Source organism: Bos mutus, chromosome 4 (assembly GCF_027580195.1).
Source record: "Bos mutus isolate GX-2022 chromosome 4, NWIPB_WYAK_1.1, whole genome shotgun sequence".
In the NCBI taxonomy this organism is placed as follows: domain Eukaryota; kingdom Metazoa; phylum Chordata; class Mammalia; order Artiodactyla; family Bovidae; genus Bos; species Bos mutus.
Genome location: NC_091620.1, coordinates 44,692,429 through 44,712,572, shown reverse-complemented (window position 1 = coordinate 44,712,572; position 20,144 = coordinate 44,692,429). Strand labels below are relative to the sequence as shown.

Genomic DNA, 20,144 nt, shown 5'->3' with positions numbered 1-20,144 from the left:
GCTTTCCCACCTCTTCCCAGAAAGATTTTCTCTCCAAAAGGCTTAAGGAGCACTTTTATATAAGAGTTTCCAGTAAAATAAAAAGAAGGGGAGAGGATCTATATAGGACTGCCAACTCAAACAACTTTTATCACTATCCTTATATGAGAAACAGACATTTTGACCCCTAAAGTTAGTTAAGATATACTCTCAGAGAAAAGGACAATTTGGCAAATTGAATAATTTTATGAAAAACTCCCTACTGTATCCATATACTTTTTAATTGCTGTTGACCAGTGATAGCTTCATATTTGGGAGCCAGTGCTCTAGTACTTTGAAAGTAAGGTCACAGAAAGCCAAATTTAATTTTGGGTCCTTGAGGTCTTAAGCTAGAATAAACCTGTAGTGTACCTCCCTTGAAACATTCTGTGTAATTTTGAGATTATTTTGCAAGTACAATTCATATATATAGAATGATTTGAGGTAAGGAGACACCATATGATACTTTTCTCTCCCTGATTTTCTAGAATAACTATGCTCTGATCATACTATCTAATTCTTAATTATATGCTGATATGAGTCTGTTTTTCTTTCTCTTGCTTTTTAATTCAAGTATATCTTGTCTTTTCTTAAATGGAATGTAAACTTAAGTGTAAGCACTGTGCTTCTCTTCTTTATATCTTCTGTGCAAAGTACACAGTGGCCTGAATAAATTCATGCTGGACCACGGAAAAACAGATCTCCCTTTAGATTATAGTTGCATCACTCCTTATCAGTGGAAATGTACAATGTAAGGTATTTATGACTCTTACTTTGTAAATAGGTAAACCTTTTTCAGCTGTTGACATTATTCACTTCTTATAACCCTATTAAAAAATATTTATTTATTTCACTGCACAGGATCTTAGTTGTGGCATGTGGGATCTAGTTCCCTGACCAGGGATCGAACCCAGGGCCCCTGCATTGAAAGCTCAGAGTCAAAGCCACTGGACCAAGGAAAGTCTCTTATAACCCCATTTTTTATGGACATCACAATTGTAAACTTCAGCTCAGCTGTTAACTAAGTGATCCAAAATGATAGCTTACAGAATTGAAAGGAGATTCATGAGATTCTTACTCCAGTGTCTCGGCACCCACAGTTTGTGGAGAGGAGGTGCTTTTTAGGTCTATGTACAGGTGAGTTCCACAGGACCCACACATATTTCTTGGCTCTTTTTTCCTCCCCTCTAGAAGCAGTATATACCTTCATGGTATTTTCAGTGCCCTCACAGAAAATGGGTTGCTACCTGGGGGTTCTTCAAGAATTACCCAGCAATCAATCATGGTTTTTTTTTCATAGTATTAATAAAGTTATATCTTGGTTGGTTTTGATCTAAAACTTGGATTTACTGATGATTGATTAATAGCTATAAATCCAAACTATATAGCTTTGTCATTGTTGTTCAGTTAGTTCTAAGTCCTGTCCAATTCTTTGCAGCCCCATGGACTACAGCACACCAGGTCTCCCCATCCCTCACTATTTCCTAGAGTTTGCCCACTTTATAGTTTTGGGTTTACCTAAAACTATCTGAGCTATGATTCATACTTTATTTAGAGTTAGTATTTCTTTTTGAAGAATAAAACTAATGGGTGACTTTTGGTGATCTTGATAGTTTTAAGATATCCCATACAATGTTTGCACTGCAGTGTTAGAATTAGCAGAGGTCAAAAGACTTATATGTGAAGCTGAGTTGTGTTAACTACAAAGTGCACTGTCTTTGATAAGTTGCTAAAGTTCTCTAAGCCTCTGTTTCTTCATCTTTAACATGGGCATAGTAGGTACTTCACAGCCATCTGAGAATTAAATAAGATAATATATGTGAAAATATTGCAAACTATGAAATAGTATGTGCCATTATCATATGCTTTCAACAGTGTACAAATAATCCATCTCTCAAATCCATTAAAAGTTGTTTTTTTTCCCTCATGAATGCTTTTAATTACTTAAAACTTTGATGAGAAGAGTCTCATTTATTAGACCAACTTCTATTTATAGGCACAGTCATACAATTAAAGGGTTCAGTTAAAACTTGCCATTAGAAATACAATATGAATAAGGCCCAGACACATTAGGACAGAGTCATCTATTAATATGTATAAGATACATGGTATTACGAGGTACCCAGAGATGACATTATTAGGCCCTAATATATTTTTACTTGTTCACATTCTGATTTACAGAAGGGGTTTGAACTTACTTTGTAAAATAAGCAGATAAGTGATACTGTTTTTATTTTTGCTTTCATTTGAAAAGGTCTTGATCATCATGATTCTTGGGAGATGCTACGATCTCTACTCAAAAGAACTTGAGACTGGGATACAGGAAACTTGGTTTCCTGTGTGAGAATCTAGTAACTCTCCTTACCCTTAGATAATATATATGACTAGGGGTAGGTCAGTCAGTTCACCTTGAATTGTTTAATGAAATGAGCATTGATTTAATTACTTCTGGTTTCTTTAACTGCTCCTGATTCTCTAAATACCAGGAATATTTCTCGGAGGATGCTGATAGTTTTGTACCGCCTTAGTGCCTCTGACACCCCCTCCACCCCCGCTTTTCAGGGTGTGTGAGATCACCCCAAGGGAAAGCAAATAATTATCACCCCTTATAACTTGAAAAGTGTGAAATGAAACATGTAATAGACTAAAAAAATAGTGAGTTTTCCCCTCTCCCAGGACCCAAGTTAGACACTGAGATGACTAGGTAATGCTAAGGAGCAATGACATGGCTAAAGAAGGAGAATATACTCATACGAACACAACCATCTCTCTTCTACCTTGCCACTGCCCTCATATCTTTCTTTAATTCCTTACAGGCACCCAAATGAGACATACCTTGCTAGATTGCCTGGGTTCTAATCCTGGTTCCTCTAGTTTCTCTTTTGTGACCTTGTACAAATTATTTTCTGCATGTATCAAGTTTTTTCATCTGCAAAATGGGCACGACAATATTAGTACCCATCTCATAGGGTAGTTGTGAGGATGCAGTCAGTTAATCTATAAAGCACAGGGCTGGCACACAGTGTATGCTATATGAGTATCAACTAATATTATTGTCTTTCTAAAGATTAATTTACTGATATATTTGCAGTCATTGAACATGTTCCACTTCTAGGGTAAAAAGTTGAATTTTCCTGGCTCCAGTAATTTCAATTTCTAAAAACCAGAAAAACATGTTTTTTTAAAAACATTCCACCTGTTCCTGTAAAATCCATTAAGTTCTCTGAAGAGATCCACATCTGCTGTTAGTATAAAAGAAATTGAACATTGCAGATAAAGTGGAAGAGTGTTTTTCATTCAGACCTAACAGTGACACTGATGCCCGGCCATCTGAATAGTATTCTTGAGCAAGTTACTGCAAATAGGAACTTTCCAGGTGTTAGTCACTAAGAAAAGAATTTGACAGATTTTTTTCCGGAAAAAAATAACTGCATTATATTCAAGGCAACCGATGCAAAAAAGGGAAGAAAAAGATTTCGTAAGTATTGTGTAATTTAAGACCATAAACACATTACTAACCCCCTTTATACGGGAAAACTTTCTCGATGATAAGTTAATGAGACATAAGGTGGATGATAGAAGTCTATAGTATTTAATTCTTTATTATATTTTGATGGCTACTTTTCTGAAAATGGTAAACCCCAGATTTCATTTTTTTTAGTAGCTGATTTAGCTTACTCTCATTTAATAATAAAGCTCTTACTAGCTACTTACTAGCTACTTACTAGCTACTGAGGTAGTCCCAAATGACTCTAGACAGTTTGGGGTTATAAATGGTCCTTTGGGTTTTACTATTGTTTGTCCTTCTTCTCTTGTCTCATGAGCTATGATGAGTCGTCACAGTCCTTCTTTACCTCTAGTGGCATTCACACTGGTTGCAACTGTGTTTTTTTAAAAGTTCTCCCTTGCTGAAAACTTCATTCTCGTTCCTTTTGTGCTCTAGAGCCTTGCTGTTCAAAGAGGGGCCCCACAGACCAGCAACATTGGTATCACCTTATTAGAAATGCAGAATCTTGGGCCTCACTCCAGACTTACTGAATCACAATTTGCATTTTAACAAGATTCTCAGATGATTCAAATGTACATTAAAATTGGAGAAGCTCCAGTTTAGCACATCAACTTTGTGACAGTTCATTTTTCTATTTCGAGATCCATTTCTGGCTTACAAATTGTGTCTTGTGGTGTTTGATGTTATATAGCTTGCCAGATTGTTTTATCTCTAGAAACAGGGATGTTGTTATAACATCAAAAAGTGTATTCATGTTTGGTAATAAGTAATTGATGAGTGCTTTATTTTCTCTCCCCTAGGATATCCCTGGTGATCTTGGAAGAGTCCATATCATGGAATCGATCTCCATGATGGGAAGCCCCAAGAGTCTTAGTGAAACTTTTTTGCCTAATGGGATAAATGGTATCAAAGATGCAAGGAAGGTCACTGTGGGTGTAATCGGAAGTGGGGATTTTGCCAAATCCCTGACCATTCGACTTATTAGATGTGGCTATCATGTGGTAATAGGAAGCAGAAATCCTAAATTTGCTTCTGAATTTTTTCCTCATGTAGTAGATGTCACTCACCATGAAGATGCTCTAATAAAAACAAATATAATATTTGTTGCTATACATAGAGAACATTATACCTCCCTGTGGGACCTGAGACATCTGCTTGTGGGTAAAATCCTGATTGATGTGAGCAATAATATGAGGGTAAACCAATATCCAGAATCCAATGCAGAATATTTGGCTTCATTATTCCCGGACTCCTTGATTGTGAAAGGATTTAATGTTATCTCAGCTTGGGCACTTCAGTTAGGTCCTAAGGATGCCAGCCGGCAGGTATGTATTTTTACATTTTATTCTTATTTAGCTGGTATTTTATACTTAAATAGGTAGACAAATATATACCTAAAAAATGAATTCTGATGCTCTCCCATGATTATCATTTTGAAAACTATGTATGAGCTCCTGAAGATTCGTGTCCTGACCTTGTAAGGACATATTTCTATCCTCAAAATGATGTAAAAATCTGAGAAAATAACTTGAACATTCCTATCATAATCAGCTAATTGAAGAAAAAGACAAATATGTAAGAACATATTTCTATCCTCAAAATGATGTAAAAATCTGAGAAAATAACTTGAACTTTCCTATCATAATCAGCTAATTGAAGAAAAAGACAAGATTCGTAGATGAATAATGGGCCATCTCCTTGCTTCCTCAAAAATTAAAACAGTCTCAAACATGTCTTTTTTCTTTGCCTCTCTTCCTCCTACCCTTTCTTCCTTCCTCCTCCTTTCTTTGCAAACAAAAAGATGTAAACAGTGTTTGCCTATTTAGTAAACAGTGTTCCATCTCTGCTTTTATAAGTAAACACATAGAGTAGTGCACCTTAAAATTTTTTCAGAAGTGTAGTTATGCATTATATTGGAGCACGATGATAAAATACTTTTATTATTTTTGCCCACAAAGACAGTTGAGTAGATGTCTTAGAAAATAAATTCAAGTATTTACATCACTGTATGCAGTAAAGAATCTGCCTGAAATGCTGCTGCTGCTGCTGCTAAGTCGCTTCAGTCGTGTCCAACTCTGCGCGACCCCATACAACAAAGACATAGTTCAATCCCTGGGTAGGGAAGATCCCCTGGAGGACAGCATGGCAACCCACTCCAGTATTCTTGTGTGGAGAATCCTCATGGACAGAGGAGCCTGGCAGGCTACAGTCCATGGGGTTGAAATGAGTCAGACATGACTGAGTAACTAAAGCACAGCACAGCATGCTGCATATGAGAGTCATGATTAACTATTCATTTTCAGGTGTTTAATTTGGAAGACCTAGGAAAAGAATATATACTTTCCTAGAGACTGTTCCAGAGAAGGCAATGGCACCCCACTCCAGTACTCTTGCTTGGAAAATCCCATGGACAGAGGAGCCTGGTAGGCTGCAGTCCATGGTGTCGTGAAGAGTCGGATACGACTGAGCGACTTCACTTTGCCTTTTCACTTTCACGCATTGGAGAAGGAAATGGCAACCCACTCCAGTTCTTGCCTGGAGAATCCCAGGGACGGGGGAGCCTGGTGGGCTGCCGTCCATTGGGTCGCACAGAGTTGGTCACGACTGAAGCGACTTAGCAGCAGCAGCAGCAGCAGCAGCAGAAACTATTCTGAAGCATTTTTTTCTTTTGCATATCCACCAAGGTTTAGCAATAGATCAAATCAAGTAAACGAGAGATAAACCTGAATTTAATCCTTTGCCTGTATTAATGATAATTTTAATATTCAATAAAATAAATTATGGAACAAGAGATTGTTCAATGTGAAATACAGAAAGAGTTTCATTTGTGTCTTCTTTACATATGTTTGATTTAGTCTTTTAGGTAAATTATAAAGTTTTATAATTTTTAGTGTTTTTCCCCAATGAATTAAATAAAAAAGTTTAATTGACCATTGTCACACCTGTAATAAACTGAGAATGCCTTTCCTTATTTCTTTGATATATATTTCTCTACCTTCACTGTTCCATTTTAGAAGTTCTAACAGTATAGACTTTTTCATTTATATGGCTAATGTTAGATAAAATTAATAATCCTAAGAAGTCTACATTCTTTCCATTATATAACTAGGTTTAGCAGGCAAGAATTTCAGTGTGGTCTGTTCCAGAGCATGTATATAAACATCTTCAGGGATATATTTAGGAATTTGTTTTCCCTGAACATCACTCAGAGATTTTATAGCAAACTTTAGTGAACTAATCCAGGTTCACTCCAGCATGAACTTGGTGTTCAACAAATATTTGTTGACTTCTCAACCATATTACAATATATAAGAGTATTCGGTAGTTTGAAAGCCCACCCCCACCCCTACTGATCTCGATCACATCAAATGGCAGTTACTTTTACTATTTAAATTAACTAAGCCTAATAATGCCATTTCCCCCCACCAAATATATTATCCTCATTTAAAAATGAAAGAATTTCATAATTCTGACCAATGAAGTAATATACCTGAGATTATCCCTGGTTTTGGTTAATTGGTTTCTAAGCCAGAAGGTAAATTTTATAAATAGTATAGCATCATGACATAATTTAGAAGTTTTCATTGCAAATTCAGCCATCTCATGCTTATTCAGCATACTCATCTTTTCCCTTGCTGAATAGCCATAAAGGGCATTGCCTACAATCGCTCTGGAAGAATCACTGCAGTCCTAGAGCTAAGCTGTCCATCAAAGCCTGGAGAACCAGCCCCAGCCCACGCCCTGCAGGAGTGTGGGAGCTGGATGGGGGAGGGGATCGGCCAGCAGCTTGAATTCCACCTAGACTACTGAAGAGAAGACCTTACCTTATCTGTTCAGAAGCACAAGGTTTAGAAATCTTTCCTCCTGCCTCCCTTCCCCTGAGGACCTGGTTCCAGGTTCACGCTAGACTTTTCTGCATTTTCATTTCATGTCATGGAAACTAGCAAGGAGTTTGTTGTTTTTTTACAATACTATCTTAACCTATAAATAAACAGATTAATAAATTAACAAATGCTTTATCACCTTAGTTTTTTGTATCACTCAAGGTCATCATATGTGATGCTCCATGGATTAAATGGAGCATGTGATTGTTACCAGTTTTATAAGCAACAATGGTAATGATGAGTCTTCTGGTTTTTTCCCACAGGTTTATATATGCAGCAATAATATTCAAGCTCGACAACAGGTTATTGAACTTGCCCGTCAATTGAATTTCATTCCCGTTGACTTGGGATCATTATCATCAGCCAGGGAGATTGAAAATTTACCCCTGCGACTGTTTACTCTCTGGAGAGGGCCAGTGGTGGTAGCCATAAGCCTGGCCACATTTTTCTTTCTTTATTCTTTTGTCAGAGATGTGATTCATCCCTATGCTAGAAACCAGCAGAGTGACTTTTATAAGATTCCTATTGAGATTGTGAATAAGACCTTGCCGATAGTTGCCATTACTTTGCTGTCCCTGGTCTACCTGGCAGGTCTCCTGGCAGCTGCTTATCAGCTTTATTATGGCACCAAGTATAGGAGATTTCCACCATGGTTGGAGACCTGGTTACAGTGTAGAAAACAGCTCGGATTATTAAGCTTTTTCTTCGCTTCGGTCCATGTTGCCTACAGCCTCTGCTTACCAATGAGAAGATCGGAGAGATACTTGTTTCTCAACATGGCTTATCAGCAGGTATGGAGCATGTTTGATATTTATCTGATGCTGGTAAAATACTTGATTAGTATAATTTATAAAAACTAAGATTTAAAATAGTGTAAAACTTTACATACTTTGTAATAGAAATGTTGGTATATTTAGGGAGGGGAAAGAATTATTCTTTAAACAAGGTTTTTGCATAGAATTATATGGCTAATTCAGAATAATTTATAGTTAAAACTTCTGTCATCCCTTTCTCTGCAGAATAAAAGCAGAGAAGTGAAGAGTTGGATTTTATTTTCCTGTTTTGTTACAACTGCAGTGATTACTTTCAGCATCAGTTAATTATTTTATAATTGGCCATGTTCCGTGAAATAATAAGGCAGCTTTTAGTAAACACATACAATAAAATTAAGCCTAGTGAAAATATAAAAAAGAATAGCAAGTCAGGATTGCTGGGTTTTGTTATCAAAAAGCAAGAAAGGTACTGGTTCCTCAGGTGAAGCTTTTCTAGCACTTAACTCTTAAAGAAAATCTCAGGGACAGCCTCGTGGAATTGGCTTGATGATGGCATGTTCCTTAACAATTTCCATTCAGTAAATATCAGGGGTTTCATTGAAGCTCTTTGATGTAGCATTTTTCAGTGAAAGTTGAGCACAGTATAACAAACACATGTGTAAGAGCTTTTGCATTTTATAAGGAAACAAAGCATTATGGTCCAAGTGTGTAGCATCCAGTAATTACACTTGTTTCAACAATAAAACCTAAAATAATTTGAAAAAAAATTACTAGATTGATGTTCTTTAAGCCATTTTCTCTAAAAATCGCTTCACTTAAATGAATGGTAAGGCTTTGATGTCTACTCTACCAGCTTCCTCACCTCCTTCAAGCCTTCCATTTGTTGACAAAAATAATAATCGATAATCAGATTAGAAGAGAGTTTTATCCACACCAGGCTGAAGGCTATAACCTGGGAAACAACCTCTCAGTAACTCTGAGGGGACTGCTCTGAAGAGGCAGGGAAGGAGCCAGAATGTATATGAATTTTTTAGCTAGGAAATAAGTGTGGTCAAACATACATCCTTGATAAAGGATTACTGCTAATCACAAAGAACAGATATTTCAAGTTAATAATTTCAGTGTTTTTCTATGTATTGGAAGATGCAGGAATCTGGGGTCATTGAAATTCTCCCAGAAGTATGCATCTGAACTATCGAGGGGCCAATATTTCATAGCCCAGAAAGCCTCACCCTTCTGTTTTCTTCCTGAATCCTCCTCATGGCCCATTGTGAACTGACAAAGGATCGTGATTAAACCCTTTGTACAACTTGATGGTGGGCAGCATTCTTTTTTTTAATGGTAAAGCTGGATGTACAATGTATGTTTGTACATAAGACAGGCTGTTCTTAGTTATAAAGTTCAAACCAAATCATGTATGAGCCAGAATGTGAGATTTTTTCCCATCAAGTCCTTATCTCCTCAGCAGGGCCTTCATTGGACACTGTTTGACATTCTGCCACCTGCTTCTGACTCAAGCCTGGTACTCCCAGCCTCTCCTACTTCCCCTGCTGTACCTTCTCTTTGTTCAATAGTATTTTCCACCTTCTAACACACTTTGTGTTCTTTATTTCCTGTTCTCTGCCTTCTCGCATCAGAGTGTAAGTTCACAAGAGGAGGAGTCTTTGTCCATTTTGCTCACTGATACATGCCTAATGCCTGGAACTGTGCCTGACACATTGTAGACACTCAAAAAACATACTCATGGAATGAAGGGGTGAATTGGGAGGGCGGGTATTAATAGATAGACACAGGTTGTAGGCTCCAGGTTTACTGGGGTATGCTGTTATTCTGTATTGTTGTATAGATGCCAAATGAGATAGTAAGAACCTTTTCTCCACAGAGGAGCTCTGTGGCTTCTTTCAGAATGTTGGTATTGATTGCTTCAGTGAACTAGTGGCTAAGAAATAGCCTTTCTCTCTTTTGTTTAAACTTCAGGTATGGTTACCTGGTATGGTTCAGGTATGGTTACCTGAACTAAACTTCAGTTTGGTTACCTGGAAGTGGACAAAAAGTAAAGCTGGTATTAAGTTAGAACCTGTTTTCCTTGAATAGATCAAAGCTTCAACCCAAGGAATCCAAACCTTGATTCATACTCTAATTATATTGTTTGCATGTAAACAGACAATTCTAAAAGTAGTTGCTATGCAGAATCCGACATATTCAGAGTTAAAGTCTGGCTTGATTATATGTGCATTATCAATGTAAGGAGAAGACATTTGGAAAAGTACTGAATGAGGCAACTAGACAGTTGAAAAGTATATTAATGAGGTCATTCAAGTAGATAAATATTTGTGCTCCCTAGGGCTTTATCCTCAGGGCAATTTCAACTTCCTGGGGAAAAGAAGGTAAGAAGAAAGAGGTAAATCAACATGTAAATATTTTGTGAGAAAGGAAGGAACAAAGTTTAGAAATCCCCTGCTTGGATTCTAAGTTGAACTAAGGCCAGAATATTCAACCAAGTTGAAACCAACTTTTAAAAGTACTGGAAAACTAACTGCCACTACTTCTTTAGTCTCCCTGTGGAACCAACCACTCAGTATTTCAGTGTTGGGACTCCAGAGTCCATGTCAGCACGATGTATTACAAATGTGTCAACTACCCTTATCACATATGGGTGAGGAAGGAGAGGACCTTAGTCCTCTTTCTGTTTAACTCTCTCTTTTCTTTCCCACACACCTGGAACAAATAGCATCCAGTAATAGGTTCTCCATAACAGTTCATTAAATTGAATTAGTGCAACTTAAATATGTATGTATATGACACATTCTTAGGCCAAGAGTGAACTCTGTGCTGAATCAGTTAATGTTCTACCAAACAAAGGAAATTCACATTTGCTTTCTTGTTAGGTTCACGCAAATATTGAAAACTCTTGGAACGAGGAAGAAGTCTGGAGAATTGAAATGTATATTTCCTTTGGCATAATGAGCCTTGGCTTACTTTCCCTCCTGGCAGTCACCTCTATCCCTTCAGTGAGCAACGCTTTAAACTGGAGGGAATTCAGTTTCATTCAGGTACATGGTGTTTGGTGAGGGGATGGGTGGTACAGAATTTTAACTACAATTAAGTACAATTAAATTTTAAATATGTTCCTTATGAAAGAATGCCCCTGGGACTGCTGTTTATGCAAGTAGCTCGTGGAATATATGCTGCTAGAGGCCAGCTTAGGACCATTCTGGTTTAGTTAATAAAAGACCAGTACAGGACTTTACTGGAAGGTTTTGATAGCACTGCCTACTATGTTATAGATACAGGTTATTTTAAAAAGGAATAGAAAGTGGGAGGCAAGTCAGCTTAGATCAAATTTAATACCAAAGTCAATGTATTATTGGCCAACTCAATGGAGACTTATTTTATATTCTGAGTCATCTTAATCTGTCTAGAAAAGTTTCATTAGTTGTAATTCAAGTGGAGAGAAGCTCAGTCTGAATATTTTAAAGGAAATGTGTATATACACACAAATACAAGCAGTAACAAAACTAGGTTAATGGATTATGACAAGCAGCCAGCCGTATGAATCTTGTTAGTATATGTATTTGGTACATCAGTTGTATACATATGTGTATGAGGGATTTCAAAATAACATTTGTTGTATGATAAGTTAAACATTCACTTTCTCTAGTAATAGCTATTTAATGAATTTGCATATTTTTAAAATATATAATTCAAATTTAGATGCTACCTAAATTATCATAAAACCAGTATTGGTTGTATCCAAATGATTTATAGCACAATATGCAGATGAGTGGCATCTGGTGGTAAACTAACTTTTAGTTGTTTTGGGGTTTTGTTTTTTGCCTATTTGCTTGTGTGTGTGTTTTTTTTAAGTGGTCTAAGAACCTCATTCAGAATAAGGGCCTATCCCTCATCTAAATTAATTTTTACTTTTTGGGGGAAATAAAATGTGAATATTTTTCCAACTGCTAGTTTAATCTCACCTGAAAAGAAATAGAAGGCACTCTGATAAAAGGTGCTGCTGCTGCTGCTAAGTCGCTTCAGTCGTGTCGGACTCTGTGCGACCCCATAGACAGCAGCCCACCAGGCTCCCCTGTCCCTGGGATTCTCCAGGCAAGAACACTGGAGTGGGTTGCCATTTCCTTCTCCAGATAAAAGGTGCTAGACAGGTGCAAAGTATCATGATAAATTTAGATGAGTAATTGCAAGCAGAACAACTTTCTGCTAGAGAGTTCATCCTTCCCCAGTGAAGTTAGACATTACATTATTATGCTGATAGAGTGCTACATTTTGTGTAATATAGACCATTTCTCAAATAAGCAGTTAAACATAATAAAGGGAACCCAAAATGCTGAACTTCTCTATTTTTAAACTGTAAACTTTTTAACAAAATACTCTTATAATCTCATTCAATATGGTCAGTAAAACCATTTGAAATGCTTTTTATGTTACACATTAATACTATAAGATTTTTCATATTTATCTTCAACTATATGTGTGTATACCTATGAGTGCTCTTTAGCATTTAATTATATGCATGTGTATATATGTATACATGTATTACATATATATGTACTATATTATATATAGTATATATATACACTCACATACATTTTAAAAAATATACACAACTGGTAGAAATGTGGATAACCTTTAAAAGAAGTTTTCCAGTTTTTATCAGTATCCTTAAGGAAAAGCCAGATGTTTTGACCAGTAATCCCACTATTAGAAATCAATTCTAAGGAACTAAACCAAAATATAAAAAAGGGCTTAAAGTGATATTATAAAATAGTTGAAGAAGGTAAAAAAACAGTAAATGATCAACAAAAAGGAATGGTTAGGAAAATTATAGCACATCCATTCAGTAGAATACCTTTTAAATTAAACTCATGCTTTCATGTTTAATGACATGAGGAAAAGTTCTAGATGTAATAAATAATCAGAATATTAGAAGATATGCAATTTGGCCTTATTTGTGTAAAAGAGAGTGTGCATATAAATGTAAGAAATATATGAAAATATTAAAATTGTTTAATTCAGTAGATAACAAAGAGTAACTCAATAATTTAAGATAAAGTTGTGTTTTCAAAATATAAACATAGTATATCTGGATGGATTAATTTATGAGTTTGAATAATTTTGCTTCTTATTCTGTTTCTCTTTCTTCTTCCCCTGTCCCAAGTCTACCCTTGGATATGTCGCTCTGCTCATAAGTACTTTCCACGTTTTGATTTATGGATGGAAACGAGCTTTTGAAGAAGAGTACTACAGGTTTTATACACCACCAAACTTTGTTCTTGCTCTTGTTTTGCCCTCAATTGTAATTCTGGGCAAGATTGTTTTACTCCTTCCATGTATAAGCCAAAAGCTAAAGAGAATTAAAAAGGGCTGGGAAAAGAGCCAATTTCTAGAAGAAGGTATTGGAGGAGCAGTTCCTCATCTCTCACCGGAGAGGGTTACAGTAATGTGATGATAAATGGTGCTCCCTGCTGCTACATGAAGTTCTCCTCATGCCATTATTTTTATGACTTCCTTTATCTTCACTTGCAAGTGCTCTGTCAAACTGCTGTGGGCTGAAACCTGTTCAATGAGATCTCAACTGAATTAATGGTAGAATTTTCTTCAAATTTGTTTTCCCTAATGTCACATTTTGCCAATATAAATTTTTGTAGTCAATTTACGTTGAAACATAGGTATGTTTTGTTTTGTACAATTGTAATGCTATTGTTATTTTAATAAACTTTATTCCATAATCAGGCAGAAATATTTGTAGTTAATAGTATAGATACAACATAATGTTAAAAAAAAAAAAACTGTGCAAACCAGCAGAACTTCAAGTTTTAATATAATGTGATGGATATTTTTTCCTGAAGCTTAAGTAAGATTCTAATTATTATTCAGCTTAAGAAATAGAAATGCATAACATACATTATTTTTAAGAAAGGACACATTAGGTTAGCATCTAGGTAAGGGTATATGTTAACATCCCTATATTTCTTTCATAAGATAGGGTTTGAACCAATGTGATTTGTGAGCAAACACAAAGAGACAAACTGAACTTGAACTTGAAATTATATTTAAGATGCATTGTAGAAATGAGATATATACTGGTAATGTGTACCTCATGAAAAGTTTTATTCTTTACCTTGTTGCAGAGCAGTTTTATTTGCATATTAATATACTGACCAGGGAGAAGACAGTAATATATGGCCTCCAAAACTGATTTTTCTAATATAATACAAATCCTGGGAATCTTATAATTATTTCTAGTTAGAGGGAAAGCATTAAGTTTACATACGAATAGTTGTTTATCCGCTGAGTTTTGCTGTTGCACCTTAACCAGTCATACTCTGAATGATATAGGATTTTACTGACATTCATTAAGGGATTATAACATGCCAGGCACTGTTCTAAGCACTTTACGTATATTTCCCATACGGTACTTACAACAGCCCCTTGACAGAGGTGATTATCCTCATTTTACATATAAGAATACTGGATGGAGGATAGAAAAGTTAAGTAATTTGCTCAAGGTCATGCCAGAGCTGGTATTCAAGTCCAGGCAGTCATATTTCAGAGGCTATGGTTTTAGCCACTAGGCTGTTTGGCCCCTGCCCCATCCCCATGCATTCCAATCTAGATGCTTCCTCTTTAGTATAAAGGCACTGACATTCTTTATCGTGTGTCATGGGTGTCAAAAGATATGTGAAGATACAATTGTAAATTTATCCTTGCTTGGGGATATAATTCACACTCACCCTAGGAAAGAATCTTGCCTGGGACAGAACCCTAGAGATCAGTGGCAGTCCATATACCTCTTTATGCACCAAGGGACTCCAGTAGAGATAGGACTGTAGTAGTAGTTAACAGCGGAGGTCCTATGGAGTCCTAAAAAGTCCCTGTAGATTTGGTCATCTCTTTCTCTCTTCTTGAGACATCCTCCTGCATACTCAGCCATTCATTAGGAAGCAGTTTGCAACTATGAAGGATATTTAGATGAGTGGGTTAATTATGAATCTACTCTAGAGACAAAGAATCATACAAATTATTCATGAATTTTTTCAGTACTGACATTACACATTAAAATTGCATTTTGTTCATACTTTGGTTAGAAAGTCCTACATTTCCCCCCCTATTTGCTCTTTCTTTATTAAAAGAGAAAGTTGCAAACAAGATACAATGATATGTATTCCTCTTCCTGAAATTTTAACATTTTAAAACTTACCCAGTAAGGTTCTACTGAAACCAGCTGCCAAAAAGAAAAGGACTTTTATTCAGTAGAAGCTACCTTTCCCACCAGTGGCTCACTCCCTATCACCAAATCATGTCAGTTTGGTAAACTGCTCATGATTCTCTGATATTCTCTCCTTGGTGAATTTTAGTAACTTGTACTTTTTAATTGAGCTTTTCATTTTAATTGTAGCCTTTCCATCTTGATAATCATTTACTTGTTAGTTCTCAGCAGGAATTCAGTGGGGTGATAACTTCAAGGTAATATCTATAAACTATATAGTGGACTTGTGAAATTAACTACATATTTGTAATAATTTCTTGTCCCTTCAGTTTCACTTCATTTAAGCCACGCTTTCGCCAGTTAATGTGAAAATACAGTGAAATAGTTTTAAAACTTAGACTACTATTGAAGTATATTTATATTGTTGCATGTATATATTAATTAGCTAATAAGATAAAATTATCACTATTACAGATAAATGGGGCCTTTGAAAATATGAAAAAGCGAAGTTTATGAAGTGTATGTAAGATGTAACCATTTGTTTGAAATGGTAATATCTTCTTTTGCGTACTACAAAGCTGACATAATTTTGAAGTTTTAGAATAAATATAATATGTGCATGCTCAGTCACTAAGCCATGTCCAATTCTTTGCAACCCCATGGACTATAGCCTAACAGGCTCCTCTGTTCATGAGATTTCCCAGGCAAAAATACTGGAGTGGGTTACCATTTCCTTCTCCAGGGGATCTTTCCAACCCATGGATCCAACATTGGCAGGTGGATTCTTTACCACTGATCCACCAGGGAAACCCAAGTGTAATATGTTCATTATAATTCTAAATGTTTAAAAGCTTTTCTAAAAGTAGAAAAATACTGACTTTTAATTGCTTTACTTAAATAACTTTTAACTGCTTTATTTTACTACTTCCTACCTGATTACTTTTCTTAATCATCATTTCTCATAATCATTCTTTAGAAATCATTACTCTGACCTCAGACGTATGACTGAATTTTGCTCTTGCTAGATGTGAGAAAGTAGTGGGAACTTTAAAGTAGGAGGCTTGTTTTCCTAAACTATATTTTGAGAAGTGTCCCTGAGAAAATTATAAGAATGTAGAAAATATATCTAGTTCTGAAAGTGAAAGTCGCTCAGTTGTTTCTGACTCTTTGCGACCCCATGGACTATGGAGTCCATGGATTTCTCCAGACCAGAACACAGGAGTGGGTAGCTTTCCCTTCTCCAGGGGATCTTCTCCACCCAGGTATTGAACCCAGGTCTCCCACATAACAGGCGTATTCTTTACCAGCTGAGCCACATGGGAAGCCCTAGTTTTAATCCTATGCAAAATAATTTATTTTTTTCCTAAGAGGGAATTAATTATTGGACTGAATCATGCTACCTAGCTTTTATGCGCAGATTTCATATGTCTCCTCTATTAAGGATATTTAAAATCATGTTTAAATAGGAATATATTCATGTTAGCATATATTTTTCAAAGCATATATAGAAATTAGCCTAGATTGTCTACAGGTAGAGGTTTTTATTTAAATTTTGAAATATTTTAAAGTATGAATAAATTATATTTATAGGTATTTATCAGAGATAATTATTTTGTGCTATATATGGGATTGGTTAGTGAGTTCCAATGCTAAACTACCTGATTAATTTCTTATAAATTTTGAGTTGATTAAGGGATTTTACTTTCAAAATTAATTTGCTAATAGTAGCCTAACATATATTCATTCTTACAGTGAAATTATGAAAATTATTTGTATAAAAGGGCTTTTGAGAATATGTCATATCCAATTTTTTATTGTTTATCTCTTAGTAATGTGATAGAATCTTAATTATTTTTAATTGCCTTTTTAAAATATAAATTTATTTATTTTAATTGGAGGCTAATTACTTTACAATATTGTATTGGTTTTGCCATACATTGACATGAATCTGCCACGGGTGTACATTGCCATTAAACTATTTCATAAAAAATTCTGTACATAGAGGTTCCCCCTGCCAAAAAGTTTTTATTTATGAAATTTAAAGTTTCTTATGTGATATTTTAAACAAAGTGCCATCAGTGTAATTCATAAATATTTCTTTAGGAATACTATGAACACTGAACCTGTGTCAATCTATAAAATCTCTATGTTGAAATAAGTATTTAAACAGCCTAAATTGCTGCATTGAAATTATTTTATAAGTTCATGACTTAAAGTAGTGTAACATGTAGTATAATAACCCGAGCCTGGTGTTAAGATTTATATTTGTGATGTGTTGTCCTAAAAATGAGCTGCTCCACCCTCAGTTGTTCATAAGCCACTAAAGCAAATTCTGATACATACTCATTATATGTAATTGCTCTAAATGAAACTGTAATGATTTTAGTGGAAACAATTTGTTCATACTTTTGAACAGTGAATTTTATAGAAACAAATAGCTTCTTCAATTTTGTTTTAAGCAAACTTCTAAAGTGCTAATATTCAGAGATTCTGTCAATATGTTACCAAAAAACATTTAATTTAGCTGAATACATGTACACACCATAGTCCCCCCTACCATGGTTTCATTTTCTGTGATTTCAGTTACTCACAATCAACTGTGGTTTGAAAATATTAGATGGAAAATTCTAAAAATAAACAGTTCATAACTTTTAAATCGTGTGCCATTCTGAATAGCATGGTGAGATCTTGCGTGTTCCCACTCCAGCTGGCCTAGGACGTGAATCAGCCCTCTGTTCAGTATGTCCTTCCCTTAGTTACTTGGTAGCTGTCTTGGTTATCAGATTGGCTGTTGTGGTATTGTAGTGCATGTAATTCTTATTTTACTTAATAATGGCCCCAGAGTACAAGGGTAGTGATGCTAGGAATTCAGATATGTCAAAAGGAAGTTGTAAAGTGTCCCCTCTAAGTGAAATGGTGAAAGTTTTTGACTTAATAAGGAAAGAAAAAAAATTGTATCTTGAGGTTGCTAGGATATATGGTAAGAATGAATCTCCTATCTATGAAATTGTGAAGAAGGAAAAAGAAATTCATGCTAGTTTTACATTGCACTTCATACTACGAAAGTTATACAGTGTGTGACAAGTGCTTAGTTAAGATGGAAAAGACATTATATACAATAAGAGATTTTGAGAGAGACAGACTACATTCACTTTTGCTACAGTACTTTGTTATAATCTTCCTATTTTATTATTTGTATTTTGTTGTAATATCTTACTGTGCCTAATTTATAAATTAAACTCTGTCACAGGTATGTGTGTATGGGGGGAAGAAACATAGTATATATAGAGTTTGGAACTATTAGTGGCTTCAGGCATCCACTGGGGGGTCTTGAAACATCCCCTGTGGATAAGGGGAGGGCTACTGAACAGATTTTTTTTTTTAACTTCCCAAATCATTGGATTAACATCATGCAATCATCCAAAATTAGGGCGGACTATTTGGATTCTCCCAATGGCTAGATGAGCTAATATAAATGACCAAAGCAGGTGTTTTTTTAATGATTTCCAAATTGCCAACTTCAAGGATGATTCTTTTATTTTCTTTAAAGGTCTTTCATAGTTTTGCAGATACTGCATCTGAAGGGGGACTGGAATTGTCTCCCTGTGTCTAGTTACCCTGCTTTAAAAGCTGCTGCCCATCACATTCAACAGCCCTCGCAGTTAAGTCTTCATTTGTGACTGAGTGTGGACCAGTGAGTGTAGAGGTGCAAATAAGTGAATTCTTAGAAGTCTCTTCAAAGAAAAGCAGCATGTGTTCCTTTATCTTAATCCTCTGTCTTGCTGCCAAAACTGTCGTATAATAGGAACTCTTGCAAATATCCAAGAAGACCAAGAGTAAACCCTAAGGAGGGCATGTTAGAAATTAAAAAGGTTTTGACTGCTTCACTACTTTTACTGCCTTTTCCTGTATTTAATTCATTGTAAATTTGGGTTTCTTTATATGAAATCAAAATTAATCCATCCTGGCCTTCAGTTCTTTATTACAATACCGTATAACACTGTTTGAATAAACTAGATTGCAATAATTCTTATGTTTAAAAGTTTTTAAAGGATAGTGTGCAGTTCACATTAGAATTGATTTTCCATTGTTAATTAATTCTACTCATTTTCCTGCTTTTATCTTTCATTGAATATTTTGTATCTGCTTAGAAAATACTGTCTTCTTTATAACTGTGTAATAGATATTTGATAAAACTCCATAATCTCCAAAATACCATTATCAAATTAATGCCATGTTTTTATATCATTCTCATAGATCTGCCTTATAAACATCTAAATAAAAATGTACTATTTAATGTGATTTAATTTCTTTTTTGAAATGTTATGTACAAATGGATTTTTCTTTCTTACTGAATAATCATTCCGGTATTGGATGGAAGCCATCTATACTTTGCTGGCTGTTTCTTTTTAGAAGCATCCAGAAAGCATTCATGTAATTGTTTTGTGTTTGGAGGGAGTTTTGTTTGCTTTTATCAAAGCAGACATGTAGAAAAACATCCATCTAATGAGATGGTATTCTTAAAAGTATTTCACTTCACTAGCATTTATTAAGTATCTTTAAACTAGGACTGAACACAGTATTCAAGCTATAGTCTATAGATCCTGATAGCAGGAACTCTGTCTTACTACTATATTCCTTTGTTGTTCAGTCGCTCAGTCGTGTCCTACTCTTTGTGATCCCATGGACTGCAGCACATCGAGCTTCCTGTCCTTCACCATCTCCTGGAGTTT

General features: G+C 35.4%; 1 protein-coding gene across 1 annotated transcript in view; it reads left to right on the top strand.

Moving 5' to 3' along the window:
- STEAP2 (STEAP2 metalloreductase) overlaps positions 1 to 19,677 on the top strand; it is a 31,268-nt gene extending 11,591 nt beyond the window's left edge. The window contains exons 2-5 of the mRNA XM_005891858.3: positions 4,327 to 4,851; positions 7,674 to 8,201; positions 11,072 to 11,236; positions 13,360 to 19,677. Of these exons, the coding sequence (XP_005891920.1) occupies positions 4,360 to 4,851; positions 7,674 to 8,201; positions 11,072 to 11,236; positions 13,360 to 13,647 (1,473 nt within the window). The 5' untranslated portion in view covers positions 4,327 to 4,359 and the 3' untranslated portion in view covers positions 13,648 to 19,677. The remainder of the gene's footprint in view (positions 1 to 4,326; positions 4,852 to 7,673; positions 8,202 to 11,071; positions 11,237 to 13,359) is intronic.
- The last annotated feature ends 467 nt before the right edge of the window (positions 19,678 to 20,144 follow it).